Source organism: Hemisphaericaspora subhashii, assembly GCF_019202705.1.
Source record: "Hemisphaericaspora subhashii strain CBS 10753 chromosome Unknown scaffold74, whole genome shotgun sequence".
In the NCBI taxonomy this organism is placed as follows: Eukaryota; Fungi; Ascomycota; class Pichiomycetes; order Serinales; family Debaryomycetaceae; genus Hemisphaericaspora; species Hemisphaericaspora subhashii.
Window position 1 is genome coordinate 24,272 of NW_026057276.1, and position 24,681 is coordinate 48,952.

At 33.0% G+C, this 24,681-nt stretch overlaps 12 protein-coding genes across 12 annotated transcripts; 4 read left to right on the top strand and 8 right to left on the bottom strand. All coding sequences in view use genetic code 12, as the record gives it.

Annotated features, from left to right (window-relative positions):
• Positions 1 to 244: 244 nt before the first annotated feature.
• Positions 245 to 1,720, top strand: OSM1 (Osm1p; the record flags this gene model as incomplete). The annotated part of the gene is made up of 2 exons (XM_049406310.1): positions 245 to 619; positions 728 to 1,720. The coding sequence occupies 2 exons, from the start codon at positions 245 to 247 to the stop codon at positions 1,718 to 1,720; spliced, it is 1,368 nt and encodes a 455-aa protein (XP_049264152.1).
• A 314-nt stretch (positions 1,721 to 2,034) lies between these two features.
• J8A68_002548 (60S ribosomal protein eL33) lies at positions 2,035 to 2,313 on the bottom strand (the record flags this gene model as incomplete). The annotated part of the gene is made up of 1 exon (XM_049406311.1): positions 2,035 to 2,313. The coding sequence occupies one exon, from the start codon at positions 2,311 to 2,313 to the stop codon at positions 2,035 to 2,037; it is 279 nt and encodes a 92-aa protein (XP_049264153.1).
• Positions 2,314 to 6,134: 3,821 nt separating this feature from the next.
• Positions 6,135 to 6,674, bottom strand: J8A68_002549 (uncharacterized protein; the record flags this gene model as incomplete). Its single annotated transcript, XM_049406312.1, has 2 exons — positions 6,135 to 6,418; positions 6,488 to 6,674. The coding sequence occupies 2 exons, from the start codon at positions 6,672 to 6,674 to the stop codon at positions 6,135 to 6,137; spliced, it is 471 nt and encodes a 156-aa protein (XP_049264154.1).
• A 1,570-nt stretch (positions 6,675 to 8,244) lies between these two features.
• On the bottom strand, positions 8,245 to 9,507 carry J8A68_002550 (oxysterol-binding protein; the record flags this gene model as incomplete). The annotated part of the gene is made up of 1 exon (XM_049406313.1): positions 8,245 to 9,507. One exon carries the CDS (start codon positions 9,505 to 9,507, stop codon positions 8,245 to 8,247), a length of 1,263 nt encoding a protein of 420 aa, XP_049264155.1.
• A 449-nt stretch (positions 9,508 to 9,956) lies between these two features.
• On the bottom strand, positions 9,957 to 11,405 carry GWT1 (glucosaminyl-phosphotidylinositol O-acyltransferase; the record flags this gene model as incomplete). The annotated part of the gene is made up of 1 exon (XM_049406314.1): positions 9,957 to 11,405. One exon carries the CDS (start codon positions 11,403 to 11,405, stop codon positions 9,957 to 9,959), a length of 1,449 nt encoding a protein of 482 aa, XP_049264156.1.
• Positions 11,406 to 11,806: 401 nt separating this feature from the next.
• Positions 11,807 to 13,090, top strand: SPO7 (Nem1-Spo7 phosphatase regulatory subunit; the record flags this gene model as incomplete). The annotated part of the gene is made up of 1 exon (XM_049406315.1): positions 11,807 to 13,090. One exon carries the CDS (start codon positions 11,807 to 11,809, stop codon positions 13,088 to 13,090), a length of 1,284 nt encoding a protein of 427 aa, XP_049264157.1.
• Positions 13,091 to 13,201: 111 nt separating this feature from the next.
• On the top strand, positions 13,202 to 13,411 carry J8A68_002553 (uncharacterized protein; the record flags this gene model as incomplete). The annotated part of the gene is made up of 1 exon (XM_049406316.1): positions 13,202 to 13,411. The coding sequence occupies one exon, from the start codon at positions 13,202 to 13,204 to the stop codon at positions 13,409 to 13,411; it is 210 nt and encodes a 69-aa protein (XP_049264158.1).
• Positions 13,412 to 13,597: 186 nt separating this feature from the next.
• J8A68_002554 (uncharacterized protein) lies at positions 13,598 to 14,857 on the top strand (the record flags this gene model as incomplete). Its single annotated transcript, XM_049406317.1, has 2 exons — positions 13,598 to 13,849; positions 13,922 to 14,857. The coding sequence occupies 2 exons, from the start codon at positions 13,598 to 13,600 to the stop codon at positions 14,855 to 14,857; spliced, it is 1,188 nt and encodes a 395-aa protein (XP_049264159.1).
• A 171-nt stretch (positions 14,858 to 15,028) lies between these two features.
• J8A68_002555 (uncharacterized protein) lies at positions 15,029 to 15,361 on the bottom strand (the record flags this gene model as incomplete). The annotated part of the gene is made up of 1 exon (XM_049406318.1): positions 15,029 to 15,361. One exon carries the CDS (start codon positions 15,359 to 15,361, stop codon positions 15,029 to 15,031), a length of 333 nt encoding a protein of 110 aa, XP_049264160.1.
• An 842-nt stretch (positions 15,362 to 16,203) lies between these two features.
• Positions 16,204 to 17,577, bottom strand: MKK2 (mitogen-activated protein kinase kinase; the record flags this gene model as incomplete). Its single annotated transcript, XM_049406320.1, has 1 exon — positions 16,204 to 17,577. One exon carries the CDS (start codon positions 17,575 to 17,577, stop codon positions 16,204 to 16,206), a length of 1,374 nt encoding a protein of 457 aa, XP_049264161.1.
• A 756-nt stretch (positions 17,578 to 18,333) lies between these two features.
• On the bottom strand, positions 18,334 to 21,683 carry RFC1 (replication factor C subunit 1; the record flags this gene model as incomplete). Its single annotated transcript, XM_049406321.1, has 2 exons — positions 18,334 to 21,570; positions 21,636 to 21,683. 2 exons carry the CDS (start codon positions 21,681 to 21,683, stop codon positions 18,334 to 18,336), a joined length of 3,285 nt encoding a protein of 1,094 aa, XP_049264162.1.
• A 164-nt stretch (positions 21,684 to 21,847) lies between these two features.
• Positions 21,848 to 23,293, bottom strand: J8A68_002558 (uncharacterized protein; the record flags this gene model as incomplete). The annotated part of the gene is made up of 1 exon (XM_049406322.1): positions 21,848 to 23,293. One exon carries the CDS (start codon positions 23,291 to 23,293, stop codon positions 21,848 to 21,850), a length of 1,446 nt encoding a protein of 481 aa, XP_049264163.1.
• Between the last annotated feature and the right edge of the window lie 1,388 nt (positions 23,294 to 24,681).

Sequence of the window (24,681 nt, forward strand, 5' to 3'; positions counted from 1 at the left end):
TATATAAACCTAAATCTTAAATCAGATCATACAGGTTTGTTACATAAAAATATATAATCCCCTCTCTTTGCAACACCTAGCTTCTTGCTTCTTTTAAACGTTTTTAGTTCCCAAAATTCGTGTCTTAAGAATATATCCCAAATACCTATTAACATTAGGTATTTTTATAATCATTCTTATCAATTTTAGTACGATTTCCAACATTTTCAATATTACAACCAGGAAATTATCCTTATTACTTAGAATGACATCATCAACAGCTTCACCGCCAACAATTGTTATAGGTAGTGGACTTGGAGGTCTTACCACTGCCTTAGAATTACTTAGTCACGGTCGCAAAGTAGTCATAATGGAAAAGACAGATAAGCTAGGAGGAAACTCAATCAAAGCATCTTCTGGTATAAATGGCGTTCCTACAAGATATCATCCTAAAGATAGTAAAGATACCGTTGATGTGTTTTATCAAGATACTATTAAATCAGGAAAGGGATTAAGTGATGAGAATTTAGCAAGAAAATTAGTTGATCATTCAGGAGATGCAATTCATTGGTTGGCAGATTCTTTTGATATTGATTTACTGGCATTAGTCCGATTAGGCGGTCATTCATTAGGATCTTGGGTATCTCCATCACCCTTTAATGGTGGACCTAAACGTTAGTAAAGTGCATTAAGTATGAAATTAAATGAAATCCAACAAACTAATCCTGAACAACTTACTATTTTAAAGAATTCAAAACTTGAAAAATTGATTTATGATTCTGCTAATGTTAGAGTTAAAGGTATTGAATATAAATCTAACGAGGATGATAGATTACATGTTTTACAAGGTGAGAATGTCGTTTTGGCAACTGGTGGGTTTTCGGCCGATATCCAATCTCAAGAGAATTCATTATTAAAGAGATTCAGACCTGATCTTTTACAATACCCACTGTCAAATGGAAATCAAACCACTGGTGATGGACAAAAGATTGCTGAGCGTGACGTTGATGCAAACCTTATTCATATGGACCAAATCCAAGTCCATCCTACTGGTTTTGTCAAACTTGATGCTCCAAATGACAGTTGGAAATTTCTCTGTGGGGAAGTCATCAGAGGAATTGGAGGGATTTTGTTATGTCCAACAACTGGTGACCGATTTGTCAATGAATTAGCTACTCGTGATGTAGTCACTGGAGCAATATTGGATAATTGTAAAGTTACCGCTGCTAATCAATTGGGATTTACTCCTGATTCTCCATTATCTATTCTTGTAGTTAGTTTAGATGATGTTCCTAAAGCTAAATCTCATATTGGATTTTATGCTTCACAAAAGTTGCTTCAACAAGGTACTGTTGCAGATTTACGTCAATTGTTGCAAAAGTTAAATCCTACAATTAGGATTGCCGACGAAACAGTCACTGAACATCTTGAGAGATATAATGCGATCATAGAGAAGGAGAATGATTCTGATTTTGGTAGGACTCATTTTGGAAATAAGATCAATGTAGAAGAAGGTTTCTACTATGGTGTTGTGACTCCGGTACTTCATTTCTCTATGGGTGGTATCCAAATTGATACTAATGGAAGAGTAATTAGAAAAGATGGAACGACAATCGAGAACTTATTTGCAGTTGGTGAGCAATCACCTCCAGAGGTACCACCCTTATCTAATCCACCAAGAAGAAATAACCTTAGTGTTGTCTTTGGTAGAGTAGTTAGTAAAGCTATTTCCAAGTTATGAACGAGTATAACTTGCCTCTTTACATTTATACATTTAATATGGTCAGAAATTTAAACGTTAAGTAATATCTCTCTAATAATCTACAATTGGGTTACAAATAATTAAATTCTTTTTCAAATTATGTGTATTCAAAACCTTCTATATTATACTTATGTGTGAAAGTTCTAAACATATACATTTATATCGCTTTGAGTATTGATAATGGTTAAAGCAACATTAAAGAAACACCATCATAAAAAAATATAAATTACACAACCCTGTTTCCTTTCTCTTCTCTTTTAAAAAACAAATTATTTTCATTAACTAAAGCATACTTAGATGTTAGATGGATATAACATGATTCTGACGGAAGCACCGAAAGTCTTAGCTGGTAAGTTCTTCTTGAAGTTAGCTCTAACTAAACCGTTGTTACCGTGGGTTCTTGAAACCTTACCCCAGATAACTCTGATCTTGGAACCTCTGACTTCTTTGGAAGCTCTGTAGACGTAAGCAATTCTCTTACCTAAGTAGAATTTAGCATCCTTGGAGTTAGCGACACCTTCAATTTGAATCAAAGAAACGTTTGGGTTGGTGAGTAAGAATCTTGCAACCATTCTTTACACAAATGGAAATTGCATATGATTTTCTTTATTATGTTAGTAAAAGTGTTCCTTTAAAATCTTGAGAGAAACTTGTGAGAGTCCATGAAACATTTGAATCTGATATTGATGAAGTATGATCTTTCCCGAGGTTTATGAGATGTTTGAAAGTTCAAATAGAATTCGTAGTAGTTGATATCTCTCGTTCTAAAAGTTTGTTGATGTTGAAACAATCAGTGGTTGAAAAATCTGAAAAATATTGATAGTGATATTGATAATCTCCCGAGAGTCGTCTAGAAGACAATACTTTCGGATAGAACATAAATCATTTGGTTGATATCTTAAACATATTGTCTTGCTTGTTTCATATCAATATAAAAATTTTCAAGTAGTTGCAATAATTTGATGGTTGATGGATTTGTTCGTATTGTCATTCATTTTCGTATTTGTTGTGTAGATCTTTTTATTCAAAGTTTCATGGATGTGTTTCTTGTCCCTCTCTCTGTGTGGTCTGCTTGTGGTAAACATACATCTGTGAGATTCAGCCATTTCTAATGAGTTATATATTTAATGGTGTTGTTTCAGGAAAAGGTTTCTTTTAATTAAGAAAATTCAAACTTTTTTTTTCGTTAGTACTGAAGAGTGAAAATTTGGTGGTAGAGCGTAAGAAAGTTTAGTGAGTGAGAATTGTGAGTGTGTGTATGAGGTTTTGTTAGTTAATGAGAATTTGTGAGTTTTTGTGTGACTAAAAAAAGACTGTATGGAAGCATTTTTTGTTTATAGTGCGTATAAATTAATATGGGAGAATGGATGTTACCGATATGGAAGGTACTGCATATTACCCACCCAGGAGCCCTAAATCATGGCACGTGCAAGCCCTAATCATCACGTGAATTTTATGATCCCAAGAAATTTTGCAACTCCAGAAAATTGACTACGGATAACCAGAATAAACCAAGAAATTATACCCAAGCGAATTTCTGAAAGTGGAGCAAGTAAATTCAAGACACGTGTTCAAACTGCACACTTATCTCCTGGGTAAACTGGCTCAAGGAAACCAACATAAAAGGAGTAAAATTCTTGTAATTGTAAATTAGAATATATCCTCTATTAAAAAACAGTAATGCTTGAATAACCTTGAGAGAATAAAATCCATTATATATTTATGTTCTTGCGATATGCATAACGATTGATGGTCCATATTGACCATTACGTGAGATTAATGAATTGCTTAACATTATCGTACCTCCCTTATTCACTTCCAGAAAAGAATTAACTTGTTACTGTGTTAGCTTTTTCGATTTATCCATCTACCACATTTCCGCTTCGCTTACTTTCAAGTGGAGTAGAAGAGGCTCTCGTTGTCTCTGGAAGACAGCATTCAGGATTATCAAAGATAAAAAATTTCCCTTCAGATACTGTAAAAATCTACGTTATTTTTCAATAGCTTTGTCTTCTTGATATTTATCTGTAACCCATTCATGTCCAATATCTAGCAAAGTTCCATGGTCTTCCCGATATGATCTTCCAAATCTTCCTTTCAAGATTATCAAAGATAGTCCAATTAAGAAGGCTATCTAAATAAATCAATTGGAAACTCAATTGTTTGTCCCATATATTTACTGAATTCTGGTCATACAAACGTGGCAAGACTGAATATCTTCACTTTCCAGATGTTGTAATTACCTGTTCCAAGGTAGACCCAAGTAAGGAAGAATTGAAGACTGTAGAAAGCGTTAACAACTATTGGTGTAACCACCTTGCGGGTGAGAGAGTCCTGGAAGAAATAAATTAGGCAAATACTTGCCCTGGCTTTCCAGATTTTCCAGTTTAAAAAGGACAATTTAGCCTGTCAAACTGAAGCAATACCTACTTAAGGCTTATGTTGGTATTAAGGAATAGAATATCATCTGCTTTCCAGATGTTGTAATTGCTTGCTCCAAAGCAGAATTTTGCTTTCGTCCAATAGACTTATTTTTCGATACCTCCCAAAACAAAATTGCAATTTTGCTGCTGTACCATTGTAATCTCGGCAATCATAGTGGTTGCTTGTAATTGTTTTCTTTCAAGAAAGTGCATTTCAAGATTTGAAGGCTTGAACTGTACGGGTCTTGAAATATCACAAGTGCAAGTTTCCAAGAATGTATATCTTTGTGAGAAGATTTCAAACAACTCACCTCCAAAGGGGAAAGCATATTGATATCGAGAAGCATTTCACTAAAAGTGTTTATCACGGCATTAGTGATCTTCAGTGGGGTGTAAGATGTCAATATGCTTTGTTTTTTGAAGTTAAAAAGAGTAATGGCTGCAATTTAAACCAAATTAGAAAAAGCGCAAGACATTTATGGGAGTTAAGAGTTGTCTCTTTTCTGGTCAGATAGGGTTATTTTGGTTCTTTTGATTGTGAAGTATATGAATCACCAAGGATGACTTCAATTGAATTCGTCCAATTAGGAAATGATCTCCACAGCGAGTAGTGGCACAATAACCTAAAAACCAGAGATAGAAGTAATGATAGCAACTCATGTTGTATATAAATAAATATACCACAGAGGTGGGATTATATACAATGAATTGAAGTTGTGATTTGAAGTCTACCGAGGTTTAAATTTTGAAAATTTCGCAGCCATTGTTTTATATGCAGTATTTTTTGTATCATATTCGTCGTTAATCAATTTGTGGCTGAGGGTGGGGTTGACCTTCCGCCATTTGATTCTAATTTATAAATTCCCTCTTAAGAACATTCATTCATTCATTGATTTGTTGTTGTCGAGTTCTTTTCAACTGTCTTATAATTTTTAAAACCAAATAGTATTTCAATTTTCGATTTTCAATATTGGTGAATAATGATTCCAATGAAGTTCTAGTCAATGGTAAATGTTTAATAATGATTCAAATGGAGTTCAGGTCCATGGTAAATGTTTCCATTTAGTAGTACGAAGCATATCATACATGCTTGTTTAGCATCATCACTTTCAAGTTTAAAAATAATTCCAAAATTCATGAATAGCATCCATATACGATCGTGCCCTTGTTGAGTCCAACATCAGGTAAAGGTCCACATAAATTAATACTTAACAAATGTACAGGATGTATAATTTCAGTTTCAGATACTTCACCCGATGTCTTTGTCATGTTTCCAATAGCACAAGCGCTCCATTTTTCTGACCCAATATCTTTTTGCTAATTATTTTCTAAGTATAGGATCCAATTGTGAAAGAAGATTCTCAGTAGTTGTTTTTCCAGGATGTCCAAGTGATTCATGCAGTAAGAAATTAGCTGGAATGGTATGATCCATACACAACTTTACGTATTCAATTGTTTACTTAATTACTCAGGTAGTATGTACAACTCAGTGTCAGATCTTGTAATAGATATTGGTGATGAAGTTGTTATGTTTGGAATTGCTGGGAATACCACAATTGCTAAACTTGGATGATTCCGCTTCACGACATGCAATCCACTTTATGATCATGAGTGAAAATTCCCTGTCCAAACCCATGATAACCTTTCCAAATGCCCTCGCGAAGTGTGAACAAATTAGATTTCTGCGAGCCTTACGAGCATAAAGTACTTTCTGGAGAGTCACTACTCCGTTCAGTGTTTTGAATTTGAGATCTTACCTTCTCCTAAAATGGGAATCCTATCAGTACCCGCAGTTCCACGAAATTGTTTAGTATGAGCTGATACATAATTGTGAAGTAATGAAAAATTATTGCAGATGTGTCTAGCTGCTCCAGTATCCCATGTGAATGTCGTTGATGATGTTTGATTCTGAGTTGCATTAAAAATGAAAACGTCACGTTTCTTCAGTAGTCAATGGTTCATTGGTATCTTCAAAAATGGTATTCAAAGCTCCTCATAACAGACATTTTCGTCGGAGCTGTATAACACGTGGTCGAACAAGTAGCTAGATTTCTTGACCCAGGAGATGGGAGCATGATATAATCATATGGATCCAATGATTCATTTTGTGTTGCATTTGGTTCAGATTGAGTAGTAGCTGCTTCTTCAGTTGTTTCAGTAGTAGGAACATTAGTGACATTGTTTACTTGTGTTGTTCTTGGTGGTTGAGTCCTTCTAGTTGGATTGTTTTGAGGTCTGACATATGGTTGATATCCTGGTCTAGTTTAATTCCTGTTTCCTTGATTCAGTTGAGACATGAATGATGGTAAACCTTGAGCAGAACCACTACTTGTAACAAATCGTTTTACTGGTTTTAGGAACTGAGTTGCAATATTGAATCTCCAAGTTTGATCGTTTGGTCCTGCAGATCTGTTTGATGGTGGTTGATTAATGAACATGGCTGAAACATCAGTTGGGACCATAGTTTTTTGATGATTGAAGTCATAGTCATCACAGAACATCCGGAACATTAGTAACAGTGGAAAGAGTATGATATCTTTGGAAGTATTCACGAACAACCAGTGGATGATTTGACAAGAAGAAATACCCCATAATCCTCTTGCTATCCTTAGTCATTGTTTCAATAGTATTAACAAATTCATTCAAGTAAGCAAAACTCTAGAAGCTTGAGTTGGGTCCTTTGTCAAATGATTTCCACAAATGAATCATGCACTGAATCTGTTCTTCTTCAGTCAGTTTTTCCGTAATAGTTCTTTATTGCTTTGAACAATTGTTTTCCAACATACTCGCCTGCAGAAAATCTGGGTTCTAACGTCTTGACTAACAGAAATTTCAATCATTCTTGTTAAAATTGCTTCAAACATTCCCAATCTTGGATATATTATTAGCTTGACCATTGTTAATCCAAGATTCCAAGCATTATGTGTTTTAGCAGGACAAGAATATTATTAGCTTGACCATCGTTAATCCAAGTAGTGAATTCTTGTCCTGCTAAAACACATAATGCTTGGAATCTTGGATACCATCCAGCATAGTTGAATTTGTTTTTAAGCATCACTGATCCTGGAACTGGCGCCGTCAATCATAACCTGATGAAGATTGTGTTCTTGGTTAGTACGTAAAGGTTAGAGATTGAAATTTGTGCATGATAGTTTTCTTTGTTTGTTTTAGTGTTGTATAATAGTTATTATTATTATTATTGTCTATTTAAACACTGAACTTGTTCCTGTTGTCCTTTCATCTTGTGTTGGTAGTTATTCTAGATGGTGGTCAACAAAGAGTTTTCTTGTACTTGTCATATTTCAAGAAAGTGCATTTCAAGATTTTTATAGCTTGAACTGTGTGAGAGAGGGTCCTGAGATATGACAAGCGCAAGTTACTTAATTAAATACATCTTTGTGGGAAGATTTAAAAGATCCCATATTCATTTTTTTAAAGGACTAAGCATATTGATATACGTAAGTAAACAATTCACTATAGTTTGTCATTTGAGAGTGGCATGATCTGTGGTGAAGATGTATATCGATATGTTTGGTTCTTTGAAGGAATTGAATTAACAATAAATATGATTCATTGTAAACGATTAGTTCGGTCGACATTATGGATGCTAATTTTTACCGTTTGATTGTATTACAAGCAGATCTAGAACTAGTAAGTTCTCTTTTTGTAATCTGCACGTTTCGCTGACTGACTGAGATCATGTGTGTTAAAGAAAGGTTTAGAGCCGAAGAATTATGAGTTGCAGCTGGATAATCAAGCGTGATTAGTTAAATGTGTGACTTAGCGAGCTTGATTCTTAGGCGTCCCAGATATTAATTCACATGCCGTGGGAGATTATTTCTACAGGGGGATAAAGGGTACATTTTTACCGAATCTTATACTCTCTCTCTCGTATATCCTCAGCCCCGACCTCGGGATTGCGCAAACATATGTAAGATCAGAAAAAGGTTAGATCTTTGAGGAATATCCAAATTTACAAACGTGTATTAAGCTGATATAAAATATAAAATACAATCTAACAATTACCCTATTTATATGCAATTCACCATACTAAGGTTATTACATCTAGATAAGTTAGAATTAAAGAAAAAGTAAAAAGGTAAAAAGATCATTAAATCTCCAATGTTTAGCATCCCCAACATCATATTTTGAATTCTTCATCGAACCAGAAGGTGAATTATGAATAGATAAATTAGCCAAATTAGTCAAATTCATAAAATTATCATGAATTGAATTACCATTATCTAAATAATCCACTTTATCAAACCATCTAGTTTCCCAAGCTATCCCAGCTTCTTTTTCAAGTTTTCTTGATTCACGTTGTTTATTTTCAATCAATGATTTTTCTTGATGAATTAAATTATAATCAGCTTTCTTAATTGCTTCTGCCACTTTTTCCCAAGCTCTTCTTGATTCTAATTCATGTTGTTTTTCAATTGGTTTAACCTTTAAATGTTGTGCCGCTATTTTGGCAGCATCATAAAATAATTCATCGTATTTAGTTGGAGTTGTTGAACCTTGAGAAATATATGATTTACCTGACCATTGACCGCTGATTGTTACAAGGGCGTTTTCCTTGTAGGCACTTGCTAATGAATCACGATAAATTCTGGATTTAAAAGTGTTTTTCTTACCTGAAACCCAACCTCTTCCGGAATAATCAACCACGGCCATAAATCCATTAGAACTTTGGATATAGGAAGTTCCTTCTAATTCAACAAATGGAGATGCAGTAATTAATCCTTCAATATGTAATGGAGGTAATGTTACTAGATAAGATTCATCTAAGTCTTGAAATTCTAATATGGCATGACCAAATTGTTTAATATTAATACTTGTTGTTGAAATACTGGAAGTAATTCCATTATATCCTTGTAATGTCACATTATGTTTCATATTCTTAATAGCATAAGCAGTAACTGGAGGATGATGACTAACTTGTTCACTCAATAAGAATGCTTCACCATGCACAGAATCACATTCCCATTTCCCCACAAACACTTCCCCTAAGAATGGATTCAATGGTTTCTTTTCAGAACCCATACTTTCATTTCTGGAACAATATTGTGATTTTAAAGTTGAAATAAACCATCTGGTAACGGCAATCATTCTTTTCAAAGCCATTGCTTCAACTTCTTCTTCATTATCAGGATCAGTTGCTCTTAATAAGTCTGCATCTACGAATAAATCGGGATGTTCGGCCCAATATTGGGAATATTCTACTAATGAGGTTGGGGATAAGATAAATGGTGGGGCAGTTAACGATGATAAATCACCATTGAATGAGGCAATTGATTTTAAAAAGGAAGTCCAAGAACTGGATTGAGCTGCTGATGTTGCCATTGTCGTTTAGTGTATAGTGTATATGTACTATTTTATCTATCTAATTGATAGGGGTGTCTTATTAAAAGAAAGAAAGTGAGGTTTTGAAAAAAAAAAAAATAGTGGTTAATTACTAGCAATTTAAGTTTGTGTGTTAATTGAATTTGTATTGTGTTACTATTGTCGTCGTATAGAAAAATTCCAAATCAAACGAAAACCATCATCAAACCATTAAACCACATGTGTTGATTTTTTTTGTTAGTGTGGCAGTGTGTATAGGGAGTGTGTATAAAGATGAGTAAGTGAGAGATATGCATTAAGGAGATCGTTTATGATTTGCTAAGAAATTTTTCAAATTGAATCATTCGACTCAACCCTTTAACGAATTAATAATTAACCATTTTTCTTAGTCTAATCTAATCTAATCTTAATTATAGATGATAGTCTATATTTATAAGTAAATAATGGATCTAAAGTTTTATATAAATTCTTCTTTTGTTTAATTGAATTGCAATAATTGTAAATATTAATGAATAAATTGTTAAGATACCAATTGATATCCAAGTATTACATTCTAATGTATTAATATTCATATTGATTAATCCAGTTAATAAATTAGCAATTAAAAATAGTAATAATCCATTATTATTAATTGATTCAAGTATATTACTTGTATAGTTACTACCACTAGGTATTATCTTATCAATTAAATGATATGCTAATAAGAATGTAGCATTATATGAAACAACCCATAAAACATATGGACAATTGGCAATTCTTCTTGAAATATTAGTAAATGAATAAGATGAATTAATCAATGTAAATATTAATTGATAAAAGATTGTTGATATAATTAATCCTGTTGTTGTTGATACTGTTAACCAACCACCTTTCTTAACTTTAATCTTATTAATGGTTATTAAATTATTCTTTGTTTTATAATTAGTTAAAGTAAATGATCCAAATGATTGTCCAAATAAAAAGATTGTAAAATATCCAATAAATGAACAAATACCTTCTTTATTCATGGTAATTACATTATTAAATCGATTATCCTCTACTAATACAAATCTTAATAAATTGGTTTTATTTAATAACAATTCATATCCAAGACTTATCACAAATGCAATTAATGCTCTTGGGAATATTTGTAATAAAGGATCTAATAATGCTAACATTATTGGTAATAAACCTAAAGTTATAAAGAAATTCCAATGAATACCATATTCTGTCATATGTTCTTGATAATCTAATTGTTTAACACTAATCAATCTTATTAATCCTAAGATAAGTAAGGGAATTGATTTAAGTATATTCTTACCAATTGTATTAATATATGTATTTATATTAAATTGATAAGTATTATTACCACTGTAACTCTTAATTAATGATCTTGAATTAACTAATCCCATTGAAAATACAAATGATCCAACACCTAAATCCATTAATGATGTACCCCATGTTTCAACTTTTGCAAATCTTCTTGGAAATATTTTAAAATCAACTGCTAATATTGCTAAATTAGTTATAATTAACATATGAGATCTATAAGCAGTAAGAAATGATTTCCTGGGTAACAATTCTTCAACATGTTTTCCTGATTGTTGTTTCTTCTTCTTCTTTGGTTCAGTACTTGTTAAATAAGTACTGTTAATTAAGAATAATAATAATATTGGTAATATAATTACTAAATGTAATAATTTAATATTATTATTATAATAAGTAATTGAAGCTAATATACTAAATACATTTAATATAAAATCATATTGAAATGGTAATTTATCTTTTAATAAGTTGTTAAGTAATTTATATGATAAATATGATGTTAAAGCAATTGATGTTATTAAATAAATTTCATTAATTGATCCACCAATTAAATCAGATACAAATTGTTCCTTCTGTTGCTTTAATGTTGACATATTGGTTACTCTTACTAATCTCTCTCTCTCTCTCTCTCGGGATCAGTTGACAAGTCTATTAATTGGGTAGTAACTTATTGTTTAGTTGTAATTAAAAAATCTATTGGCATGTGACACCTAGTAATTTACACATTAACTGTTTTTTTTTTTGCTTCTCGATTCTTCTACTTACATTTTGCTAATAAAAGATTTTCTCTACCAAGTAAACTGGAAATTTCATTATCTTGAAACACACCTTGTTAACATATCAATTTCCAAATCACCCCTTTTTAACCCTTTCCCATCCCATCCCCACATAGCCTTCATTTACTTGGCAGCAAACTCATTATATATATATAGATCACGCCAGATTATAGAAAAGAAGAATCATTCAATTACCTAGTAAAATAGGAAAATCAAATATGGAATCAACAAAAGCAACTGAAGAGAAGCTATCTTCAGATGATTCAAATTCAATCACTGACAAGACCTTAAGTAACAGTGATATTAATGACAAACTACACGACACGTCAATAACCAAATCAGATTCAGATACAGAATATTCTCATGTTCTGCTGCTGCTGCCACCACCACCACAACTGCCGCCAGATTCATCATCTATTTTACAAGAACCAATATTGTTAGATATAACCCCAGTCACATCTAGAAGTAAAGCTGGAAATGAATCTGATGAATTCTTATTATATTCAGATTCAGATGTCGCTTCTCAAAGTTCTTTGGATGTTAATACTCATACTCCCCGCCAACAAAAAGATTCACTTAGTCCTAGAACTATACTCAGCCGGAGGAATCAATCTATTAGTTCCGAAGAGGATGAACTTCTACTTCTACGATCTAACCGTAAGGAAAGGGGTGGAGCACACTTTGGTTCTCGAAAATCAAGAAAAGGGTCCACCACATCGGGGGAAAGTCCAAGCACACCAAATAGTAATAGTACAAAAAAACCAAGAAGATCATCTCGTGGTAGAAGAGGAAGTGGCGATTCTGATTCAGTAGCAATGGCAAGTGGAACAACAACAAGTCGTTTTGGATTTTTCTCTTATGCTTCCTTTAGTTTTCTGCAGTATCGTGGTTCACTTCGATCTCATCGATCAGAATTTTATGGAACAGGATATACATCAATGCCAGCCAGTGGGAAAATTTTTAGAAATTTATTAATTTTAGAAGAAAGTTTACGAGAACAAGTTATTCAACAACGAGCAATGAGAAGGAAATATTTAACTTTTTTATCGATATTATGTTCAATTATTGCATCGATAGTTCATCATTTATTTATTTTGGATTCGGGGTTATCATCAACTGGAACCCAGCGGGTTATATTACAATTCTTGTTGTTTATTACGATAATTACCCTTTTATTATATCATTTATCAGGTGAATATCAAAAAACAATTGTCGTACCGAGAAAATTCCTTTCTTCGACAAATAAAGGATTACGACAATTGAATGTTAGATTGGTGAAGATAAAAACTCCTTTCATTGATAAAGTAACTGATTTAATTCGTGAAATCCTGTTATATATCGTGAATATCAATCTTGATTTCTTTCATAAATTATCCCCCATGTCAATTCAAAATCGAAATTCTAAAATTGAGGTGTTTTTAGTTGGATGTCAATCACAATGTCAACCCCGGATTGGAGTTACTGATGTTAAATTGGTCTTGAACCCAAGAAACAAATTATGACTATAATCTCTTCCAACCCTTAATATATCTTTACTTAAGACCCAGAAAGAAGGGGTTAGAAGACGTAATAATATGATGAAATTTACCAATCCTGAGACAGTTAAATCAAAAATGATAAAGAGAAGGAAGAGAAGATCATCAACTCCGGTTATTTCAATTAATGGAAGTGTTTCTGGAACATTAAGTGAAGAAAATTTACAGAAATTAAGAAATGGATTTGAATTTAATCAAGAGAAGATCTTAAAGAATTCAGTTATTGCCGAGGAAGAAGGTGAAGAAGAAGAAATACTTTCTGAAGATATTAGTAGTACAGGAACATAATAATAGCCTATTTATAGATAATAATTAATGTCGTTATGATTCAAATGTCGTATTGATAAAATGTCGTTAGATCAAAAGTAATTAAAAGAAAATTTCGTTAACCTCATCTCTCTCTTCTCTATAATAATTTTTTTTATCAGTTAAGCTCTCTCTAACAATCTTTTTGCAATCAACTAAAATCAAGTCATGTCGTCTGAAACTAACAGAGCATCAAAACCTCAACCTTCCAGAAAGGGAAGAAAAGCATGGAGGAAGAATATCGATATCCAAGATGTCGAATCCGGATTACAAACTGCCCGAGAGAAGGAAATCTTATTAGGGACAAATCATACCGAAGATTTTATTATTGATGAAACCCCAACTGAAGCAAGAAAGTCCACAGCTAAGAAATTAAAAACTCATGAGATCTTGACTAATAAATCCAAGATTCCCGCTTTGGTGAACCCGAAAGAAAGATTTTTTCAGGTTTTATTATCTTAAGTTCCTCACTTCTTTTGCCTACATAACTAGTTGGTTAAATTATCAGGAGGGAAATATAAGAATGAATCCCGGACTCTTGCACGTATTGAAAAAGACGGGTTGATTAATGTTTCTAATAAAGATATCTGGGATGAACCAGAAGTACCAGAACAACAACCAGAAGACAAATTACCTGAAGAATTCACATCAACTGCAGAAGTCACCCGTGCGACCGTTGTCCCCAAGACATTAAAAAAGGCGCCCATAAAGATTACTGAGAATGATTTGACTGAGAAGGTGGTACATGCTGGGAAATCATATAATCCATCTTTGGAATCTTGGAAAGATTTGATAAATAAGGAATATGATGTTGAATATAAACGTGAATTAACTAGACAACAAATGGAAGAACATAGAGAGAAGATTAAGGCTTTGACTCAGACACTTGATGATAATATGTTGTCTGATAGTGATGATGAAGAAGAAGAAGAAGAAGTAGCTAAAGTTGAAGAAAATGATGAAGAGGGTGAAGATTTCAAATTGTCGATAAATAAACCGACTGTTGTTAAGATCAAGACGAAGACTAAAAGAAATAGAGAAGCTAAACATAAAAAGAGGGTAGAATTAGAACAGAATTTGAAGGATTTAAAGAAACAATTAAAGGATTTGTCCAACTTGGATGAATTGTTACAAAAGCAACAAAAGGAAGAAGAAGAAGACGCAAAGAAAGAAGAACCAGCTACAAAGAAACAAAAGAAGGATAAGAAATTGTTTAAATATAACCCAGTTCAACGTGCTTTAGAAGTGAAATTATCTCATGAATTAACTAATAATTTGAAAAACTTAAAACCGGAAGGAAATTTATTTTATGATCAAATGTTAAGTTTACAATCAAGTGGGAAGATTGAAGCAAGAGTTCCAGTTGCAAAGAAAAAGAAATACACACCTAAAGTTACTGAAAAATGGACCTATAAAGATTTTAAATAGACTAATTAGCCTTTTGTATACTATCATCATCTTTTTATTACTAAATAATAATAGAATTTTTTTAAAATAAATATGTAAACTATCGATATAAAACAACCAATGCTAAATAAGGGCTTCATGAACTAAAACAAAATGACATTAAAAACAACCTCCAACTCCAACTCTGTCAACTTACGACCAATCCCAATCACCAAACACATAACCTCTATACAATCTTTCTCTCAAAGTAAACATTCTATCACCATAAGTAGAATAATATCTTTGTTTCTTAATATGACTAGTCTTGAAATGTTCAGGAGCAACCGCTTCACTAGTCTGTCCCCTCTCAACCCCCGTTAACAAGAAATCTCTCGCCATCATTTTATCATCCCATTCATCTAAATTATATCTATCATTTTTCCAACCATTGTCCCAATATCTAATAAATTGGACACCATGGCCGGCGACACCGTAGAATACGGTCATGATGGCATATGGTAAGAACCCTTCAAATGGAATAGGCATTGTTTGTTTAGCTGTATAGATTGATGGATATAACTGGTTGTAGTGGTGTTGTGAAAGTCTTTAATAAATCCTTCTCTTTTTTTTCAGTGAGTGAGAGAGTATTACCTAAAAAAATTTTATTGGTATTTGATTGGATGAATATTGATCACGTGATACCAACGAATATTGAAAAATTGGCTGCAAAAAACTTATGCTTGAATATGATTAAATTATACGTCCACAACTATATCTAAGCAAACGAGTTACTGCGATGTAGTATAATGACTCGGTAAAGACCAATTACTTCTGTCTGTAGAAGTTAGGCGATAGAAAACCTGGTATATTTTGCGAAAATTGGGCAATTATTCAACAAAAAATTATCGTCCAAACTCTTCGTTCCAGATATAGAGGATGCAAAATACAAACAGAGCCATAGTAAAAGAATATCAATAACATAAAATGTGGTTAACTGCACCTTTTCAAAACTCTTTGGTATTCTCGGCTATATAATTAAGTGAATGAGAAGAAGTTCAATTAATGACCAGCTCAGGGTTGTCAATTTGGGTGCAATAATTTACTTTTGCAAATCTACACTTAACTACTACTTTCACCACTATATGCAATGATCAGATAATTGATACAAAGAATGCTACGCCTACAGAGATAGATGATTGACGTGGTATATGTAGAACAAAATGCCGGGTAATCGACAGTGTCAAAATGACTGCAAAAACTGACTAAACTTATTAAACTACCATGTAAACAAGGTGTATATTAAACTACATGTATGCTTCCAAACTATGACTAACCAAACAACCAAAAAAACGACAAAATGCAAACACCCATTATCATCATTATTAATATTATTGATTCAATCTCCAAACCACTTTAACAAATTTATCCATTCTAACCATTTCTTTCAGTTGTATAAGACACCATTCATCTTCTCTTAACAAAATTCTAGGTATTGGTCTTCTTTGAGGATCTTTAATTAAACATTTTGCAATAAATTGTTTAAATTCTTGAGTCCAATATATATTATCTTCTGGAAAATCACATAATTCTAATTCACTCTTCAGAATCATATCAACTACTTCAATTGGTCCATATAAGGTTAAATCTATGGGGAATTTCCCATTGGCAACTTCCAACAATGACATTCCAAGGGACCATATATCACTTGATATAGAATATGTTCCACCGGTTATTCTTTCAGGTGCCATATAATATTGGGTTCCAACAAATGTTGATGCTAATGAATTGACTGCTTCTCCACTTACACCAAAATCACAAAGTTTGACATTTCCTTGAGAATCTAATAAAATATTTGATGGTTTTATATCTCGATGAATTATATTTCTTAAATGTAAATAATCCAACCCGGCCAATATTGAATTAGCGATTTTCCCCAAAACTTTTTCATTTATTCGATTACTAGGATCTTTTTTAAGGACTTCTTTATAGATTGAATCAAGTGATTGACCATCCATATATTCCATAGCAATTCCAATCATACTTTGTTTTTCTAATATAAAAGTTCCATAATATTTTACAATACTTGGATGTTGACATTTTCTTGCTACTTCTAATTCACGAAATATTTGTTTTTGAATATCTGGATTTGGATCAGTTATAATTAATTTAAGAGCAAATATTTGATTATTTGGTAATTGATTTAATTTACATTTAGATACTGAACCTCCATTACCTTCACCAAGTTTTCCAATTTCTATAATTTGATTAGCATTGGCAACTAAATGCCAATCATAGGGGGTTAATTGTTCTAAATGATGTTTCACAGTAAGGGTATCTTCTTCTTCATCATAAATATATTGTTGTTGATTTTGTTGTTGTTGCTGTTGTTTGGGATTAGTTTCAAATATTTCTGGGGGTGATGGTGATGTCATTTGAGTATCACTATCAATGTCAGTTGTGGTGTAATTGGTATTCACAGGACGTATAAGAGGAGGAGGTTTGCGTCTTAAATTAGCAGTGGATAAGTCTAATTTATTAGGAATTGGTGAAGATAGGGATGATGATGAAGTTGATGAATATGAATTTTGATGAGTATACAGTTGTTGTGGCTGTTGTAGTTGTTGTAATTGTTGCTGACGTATATTAGTAGTGGATGGTAGATTCTCATTAGATGGAGGTAAAGGTATAGTGAGATTAGGTAGAACTTTATTCCCACCAGTGGCTCGTTTTGTATTAGGGACATTAAATAATGGAACTGACATTGTTTATTATTATTGTTTTAGTAGATTGTAGGGTAAATTAAAAAAGTGTGGTTTAACTCTAAGGGGGATGTGTAAGATTATATAACAAGTGTGAGATGGGAAAGATCTTCTCTTTATATAAATAATTTATATATTTTATCGTGAGTGAGTGAATAGTTGGCTAGGAGAGTAAGCAAAAAAGGGATGTAAATGTAACCAACAAACAAATTTAAATGAATGATGTAAAGCCAAAGAAAAAAAGAAAAATAAAATTAAAATCATAAATTAAATTTTTATACGAATCAAATAAGAAATTTAAAATTTAAAATTTACAATAAAATGTAATTGGAGTTAAAATAATTAGAAGGATGACAGTAGAATAGATAGAATGTACAATTACACTGTATCANTTACAATAAAATGTAATTGGAGTTAAAATAATTAGAAGGATGACAGTAGAATAGATAGAATGTACAATTACACTGTATCAAAATAAGCGAAATTAATTTAAACAAAACAAAGGTATAAAATCAAATCTATGAGGTATTTACAGTTACTTTCAATTCAATTACGTAAATGTAGATGTAACAGTTGTACACCAATGAACATTAAATTTATTATACAATACAACCCTATAGTCCCCCACGACCCCCCACATTTTAATATCTCAGAATGTCTATGTTCAGCCATTATTATTTTATACTATCAAAAACACAACACATGAACGAACGTTTTCTAGAAGATTGTTTCACTCAAGCCACTACCGTATTCTTCCCACTAACGCTTTTGTTTCTTTTTAGCAGCCCCTCCCCCACTAGTAGCTTTCCTCTTAGGTTTAGTTGCAACCTTAATTAATTTATCCTTTTTAGTATCAATTGAATCAGTCTCAACTTCTTCATCAGGAATATCCTCCATATCATCATCCACAACATCTTCATAATCAACCTTAGCTGTAGCACCAGCTTTCCTACCACCATTCAAAACAGAATTACCTGTCTTATAAATAACAGTTGGATGAACTGCCAGATTATATGCACGAGTAAATGCACCTTTCGCTTTACTATCAAGTTTAATCTCTTGTTTTAACATATCTCCAATATTATCAAGATCTTCTTTAGTTAAAAAGTATTCATCCATAACTTCAATTGCCCCTTCAAAATCAGATGATTTTAATGGGGTACTTACTTTCTTATAAAGTACCGGTAAATAATCAAGACGTAATTCTTGTTTTGTAGTTGATGTTTTAATACGAGTATGATATTGTATTTCTTGTAACATTCTTTGAAATTTCATTTGTTTAGAATTTTGTCCTAACCAACCACTAAAATTCAATCTACCAGTCATATTCCCAGCTACTTCATATGAAGGCTTAACCGTTGACATTAATCCATGGAATGGTAATAAACTCCATTGTTGTTCACTTGATCTAATTAAAGAATTGATTGAATCGGAAATACTAATATCATCAGCAGCTTGGGCAACATGTTCAATAGCCTTACCGGGTAATCTTGTATTTGTTTGTAAATAATTTTCTTGAATCATTAATGGAGCAAAATCAATATCATTGAAATATAAATCCAATTTATCATTTAAACTATGATTTGGAGCATTCCAAATCCCCAGGGATAATAATCTAGCAGCAATATCAAATGGTTTTAAAATAACTTGTTTTTTCCATGATTGACTAATTTCTGCCACGGAATTCGCGCCAATATTTTGTTGTGTTTTCGAAACCGTTGATAATAAATTAATCATCTGTCTAATATCTGATGAAGTAGCTTGAACTAAATTTCCAATAATATTAGGATCAAGTTTAATATGTTCTCTAAATGCAATAGCCATCAATCTACTCTTGACTTCGGTTTCACTTGGTCTTCTAAATGGTAAATCCAACGTCACTCTATCAAATGTTCTCATCTTTGGTAATGATTTATCATTACAAATTAATATAATTGGCATATGAGTAATCCGACAAAATTGCGACAATGCACCAGCACCACCATGATCCCCACTTGACATCCCATCAACTTCATCCATAATCAAACAAAACTTCTTACTATTTGCATTTGAATCCACATCATCTCGATGTTTGAAAAACCCAACTACTGAAGTATTAGATAAGATTGATTTAACTTTCTCATTCAATAATTTCTTCGATCTAACATCAGATGCATTTTGTTCCAATACATCAAATCCAAGTTCTTTAGCAACTAAATGCGCAGCAGTAGTTTTCCCAATCCCAGGTGGACCACTTATTAATGCCGCCCGATAAACTTCCCCATTCTTAGATTTAAACCCATTTTTAGCATTATCAAACCAACTTGATAACCATGAACGTAATTTGGCTACTTGTCCTTTATTCCCACATAATTGACTAATGGATGTAGGTGCATGTTTATCGGTCCATAATTTATCTTTGGCAGGTATATCAGCCGAAGAATATCCCACCGATGGTGGTGGTCTTACAGCACCACTACTGGAGGCCAATGGGGTAGCGTTCTTCTTCTGCTCGGCAATTCTTTTCGCTTCAGCAGCTTGTTCCTTTTGTTCTTCTTCTTCAACCTGTTCCAAAATCTTCCGTTCCTCTTCTTCACGTTTTAATCTCGCTTTTTGGGCTAATTCCCCCGATCCACCTTCAACTGGCATCTTGGTCAATAATTCAATATATCCCGCTTCATCAATGGCCTTGATTTTTAATTGTTTGATTTTTTTCACCTTTGAAGGACCAGCATCTTGTCCAATCACGACTAAGCTTGTCTTCCCCAGGATTGATTTTGTAACTTTTGCTCCATATTTCTTAGCGGTCATTTCCGCAGTGTCACGATCTAAAGTAGGCATTTGTCCGGTGAAGACGATAGTCAAGCCACTTAAACAATTTGGTTGTGCATCGGGTAATTCAACCGTGCCTCCCATGGTTTGATTTGCTTGTTTTTGCGCATTCAAGGCAAAGAAATTGACCTTTTTGGAATCATCGACGTCTGGTAATTCAGCGTCTGGAATGGTTGCAAGGATTTCATCTGCCGACATACCGGTAGTTGCAGCCACTGGTGGTGTTGATGCCGGTTTGACTACTTCAGGAACACTCCTTACTACTGTTGCCTTCTTCTGCGCGGCAATTCTCCGTTCTTCCTCTTCTCTCTCTTTTCGTTCTTCCTCTTCAACCAATTCCATAATCTTTCGTTCCTCTTCTTCACGTTTTAATTTCGCCTTTTGGGCCAACTCCCCCGATCCACCCTCAATTGGCATCTTATTCAACAATTCAATAAATCCCGCCTCATCAATAGCTTTAATATTCAATTGTTCAATTTTCTTAACTTTAGAAGGACCAGCATCATGTCCAATCACAACCAAACTAGTCTTCCCCAGGATTGATTTGGTGACTTTGGCTCCATATCGCTTCGCTGTCATTTCTGCAGTATCACGATCCAAATTTGGCATTTGCCCGGTGAAGACAATAGTTAAACCACTTAAACAATTTGGTTGGGCTTCTGGTAATTCAACGGTGGCTCCCATCCCCAGATTGGCTTGTCTTTGAGCGTTTAGGGCGAAGAAGTTGATCTTTTCATTTTCGTCGATTTTTGGTAATATTGCATCAGGAATCGTGGCGAGAATATCATCGGCTGATATTGCTTGAGAAAGAGCACTACTAGAAGCTGGTTTGACCGGACTCTTGGTAGGTGATTTTCTGGCGGTTTGTTTTGTACGGCGTGGCAGTTTCATAGGTGTGACTGGCGATGAAATTTCAATAGGTGAAGAACTACTAGAAGGAGCTGGTTTGGATAATTGAGGCATCTTGACAGGACTCGTGGTAGCTGATTTTCTTGCAGTCTGCATGGTCCGTTTCTTAGGTGTAGCGGGTTTGGTGATTTCAATTATCTCATCATCATCATCACTAAATTCGAAATCATCATCGTCATCTAAATCAATTATTTCTGGTTGTTGTTGTTTTGTTCTCTTAGGTGATTCTACTTTTGCTTTCTTTGATGGTGGTGGATCATCACTTGCTTTTCGTTTCTAGTTGGGTTGATACGTTAGTACAGAACAAACAATCAATTGAGATCTTACTCACAGCTACATACCTGAGTGATCTTCCCCTTAGACTTAAAGAAGTCATCTATATTAACCATTGTGTCTTCTTGGTGCTGGGATCTGCTGCTGTTCGGTTGGTTGTAAAAAAAAAGGGAGTCAGAGAAAATAAAATAGAATTGATACGCGTCTTGCTTCAGAGAGGGATTGAAGAAAAGAATAAAATGCGTGTACTTATCAAATTGAAAAATTATACAATTCAACACTACTTACTACTTGATTCCCGTTCCAAATAATCAGTCCATAAGGATACAAAGCTTTGTTTCAGAGGATTCCCATTATCCGATTGTGGTCCCCCCTTTGAATTTGAAGTATTTTGTAAACCAGCTGCAATTTTTTGCAGTTGATCCCATTCCAATAATGCACTTATTAATTGTAATGCTTCAAATTTTTTAGTATCACCTCTGGGGAATTGTAAGAAACTTATAATTACATTTGAGATTAATTCTCGATCTATTGATTTATTGGTTCCATCTCCACCTTGTTTTAACATCGTTAATGCTTTTGTTAAATGTTCATTTAGGATGATTGCTTCATGTCGTAATTTCCCAATTACTAATTGTTTATTATTGATTTCAACCTTAAGTTCATCGATTTGTTTGATTTCTTGTTGTAATTCGGCTAGTTGTTGATCTTTGGTGGATATTTCTGATGCTAATGTGTTGTTAAGGGTTGATTGGTCTGAAATTTTGGTGTTTAATGTTTCAATTTCTTGTTGTAATGAAGATATCGTATCCTTTGAACTAGTTTGAGTTTCTGAAATCACCGAGTTCAATTTGTCAATAGTATTATTGGCTTCTTGTAGCTCATTATCTTTCAATTCTAGTTTTTCCTTTAACTCATCAATCGTAGTAATGTATGTTTTATTTTCCACATTAATTTCTGACTCGATAATTTTTAAATCATTTAATTCCAGATTTAATTCATTTATTTTCTTTGATAATTTAGAATTTTGGTTTTCAAGATTATATTTCTCATCTTGTAATTCTTCAATAGTAGCATGATATTCTCTTCTCGATTTGGTTAATGAATCACTTAAACGTTCACATTCATTATTTAAATCAGTATTTTGTTCCTGTAATTCTGCAACTATTTCAGCTTGTTGTGCATTCTTAGATAATTCTTCAACCTGTAACTTTAATGATTCATTTTCAGCTGATAATTGTTCAACCAATTCAGTCTTTTCATCTAATTCAATTTCGGATTGTTTCATTTTACTGAAGATAGTCTTCATTGAAGAAATCCTACTTAATAAATTATCATAAGACTGTTGAATTTCATCACGCTCTATTTCAGTTTGTCTTAGTTGTTCGGTCAAGTCAGTGGTGTTTAAAGTTAAGCTAGATATTTGGGCTTGTAATTCAGCAATATCATAACCATTATTGTGTTCAATAGGTTTAGAATCTTCAATCAATTCTTCTCGAGGCTCGTTCGCCACTACTTGGACTTCCTCCTCATCCTCAGCTTCCGGCTCTGCTCGGGTGGCTCCTTCTTCTTCAACTTCTGCTTCTACTTCTACTTCAACAGGTGTTATAGGATCTGTTGGTATAGCTTCAACATCTTCGTGAGTAGTATTTATATGGTCGACAATATCGTCTGACTCAGATGGTGGATGTGGAATATTATGCAGCTTCTTCTTGTGTTTAGTCATCTTCTATTCTAATCGTCTATAATACAGGCAAAAATGGAGACTCTCTCAAATGTCTTCTTTTTGTAGTTATTTGGTAAACAACAAGATTGGTGGTGCTGTAGTCAAAAGTTAATGCGTTGGTCTTTCAGTTGTGCATACAAGGCTTCCCTTTGAAAAAAAAATTGAGGGAGACAGACCAGAAAAAAAAAAAAATCTTTCTGCAAGAAGATTTTTGTGGCACGTGACTTTTGGGAATAAATATTTTGCAACCAAAAATCTTCTCTCTCTTTGTCTTCTGTTGATTCACATTTTTATTTTTAGTTTCATAAAACCTCCTTAATATATTTATCAAAGCAGGAAATAATCCAACTACTCGGAATGACTTTCATTTTTAACTTTCAATTATTTTAAGCATATTGAAAATTCATTTGTAAAGGGGGAAGGAAAACATTCAGTTTGGTTTCTTTTTGATCTAATTATAAATGGATTCTACCAAAGTTACAGATCATTAGCATTGAGACAGCCTGGGGGAAGATAAATCAAGCTATAAATAACTAATTCGTTCTTTCTTAGTTTTATACTGGCACAACAAGTTTCATTTGTAAATATGGGAATGTGTATTTATAGGTTCAATACTTGAAAGGAGATCAAATAAAGTGTTGATTTTCTTATCGTACAATTATTAATCAAAGGAGACCCATAAAGTTTATTCATAATTAATCTTCTCCTTTTTTCAACTTAAATAGTTCTCTTTTAAGCATACTCCTTTTCCTTTTATACTATAATTAAGCTTTTATATTCTAAGGGTCAATTGAATTTTTTTTTCATCCTCATCGGGATTTATCAAACCACTTTAAATCTAATGTTGCATCAGTGCTCGGTGAACTACATTGCAACACACTCAGAAATGCCTTTAGTCAATAGCCGCCAATGGGCCTGAATAAACGACTAACTGTTCAAGGGAGTGATTCAAGGAGTATTTAGTATTTATGTTTGCTTATCATGAGGTAAAAATCACATATAATTAGACGTTATAGCATATGGAATTTGGTATCGTTTTTCCCATACAAAAAACACAGTTTGTCTAACCTCGTGTTCAACTTATTAAATGTCATAATATAAATTTATATGAAGTTTCCTTCTAACTTAGATTAATGATGTTTCAAAGATCTATAATTAGCAATTGATACATAGAGATGATCCTTTACAATATGTATATTTTGTTTATTGTTCTAGAATCATTCTCTAAGCGCATAGAACAATGTACTGTTGGAATTGTTACTTTAATAATAATTCTAACAGTTATAAAGAGAGAGCAACAGAAAAATATTAGAATTGAATATTTTTTAATATGTGTATGTACATGTTGTTTTTAATTACTTGCATATTTAAAAATAATTAAACTTTAA